The 769-nt window shown below is 54.4% G+C and overlaps 1 protein-coding gene across 1 annotated transcript in view; it reads left to right on the top strand.

Annotated features, from left to right (window-relative positions):
• The window catches only part of Tead2 (TEA domain transcription factor 2), a 17,215-nt gene that overhangs the window by 15,833 nt on the left and 613 nt on the right, over positions 1–769 (top strand). Inside the window, exons 9-10 of the mRNA XM_026789066.1 lie at positions 4–95; positions 677–759. Coding sequence (XP_026644867.1) covers positions 4–95; positions 677–759 — 175 coding nt within the window. The remainder of the gene's footprint in view (positions 1–3; positions 96–676; positions 760–769) is intronic.

Raw genomic sequence — 769 nt, 5'->3', positions numbered from 1 at the left:
GAGTGAGCAGCCAGTATGAGAGCCGGGAGCTCATGACACTTACCTGCTCCTCCAAGGTCTGCTCCTTTGGCAAGCAAGTGGTGGAGAAAGTGGAGGTGAGGCCCTGGGGCTAGAGCACAGCCTGCATCTGGAGCGGTCACAGGCATGTGGGTAGGCAGGGTGAGGGAGGGCCATCCCAACCTCTTTGGTGGCTCAGCGCACGTGCTAGGAACTAACTCCACAGAAGGCTGAGGGTGTAGTTTAGTTGGTAGAATGCTTGCCCTGTACTATGTAGACCACTCATCAGGAGTTTCAAGTCTATCCTCAGCAACGTAGGGAGTTCCAGGCTGGCCTGGCCTACGAGACCGTCTCAAACAAAACAGGAATAAGCAATTAAAAGCCACAACTAGGGCTCATTTCAAGGGTTGAAAGGTCTAGAGATCGAATCTACAAGATGAAAAAGGGTCTTAAGGGTGTGCTAGGAATCTGGAGTGAGGAGGGACTGGAGGACTTGGGGACTCAGGCGCAGTCTGGAGATGGTTTTGGGGTGTTTGGAGGTCACTGAGGTCTCAGACTGTGACTCTGAGGAGACGCAAGGCTCCTAGTTTGCAGGTTCAGAGGTTCCGGTCATTAAAGGTGGGGTGCTGGGGGAACTCTGGTTGGTTCTTAGGGTGGCCACTGTGCTTCCCACTCCCAGACAGAGCGGGCCCAGCTGGAGGATGGGCGTTTTGTGTACCGCCTGATGCGCTCCCCCATGTGTGAGTACCTGGTTAACTTTCTGCACAAGCTG

This window comes from Microtus ochrogaster, unplaced genomic scaffold, assembly GCF_000317375.1.
Source record: "Microtus ochrogaster isolate Prairie Vole_2 unplaced genomic scaffold, MicOch1.0 UNK14, whole genome shotgun sequence".
NCBI classification, from domain to species: domain Eukaryota; kingdom Metazoa; phylum Chordata; class Mammalia; order Rodentia; family Cricetidae; genus Microtus; species Microtus ochrogaster.
Note: the sequence above shows the minus strand (reverse complement) of the source record. Positions and strands in the feature narration are given on the sequence as shown.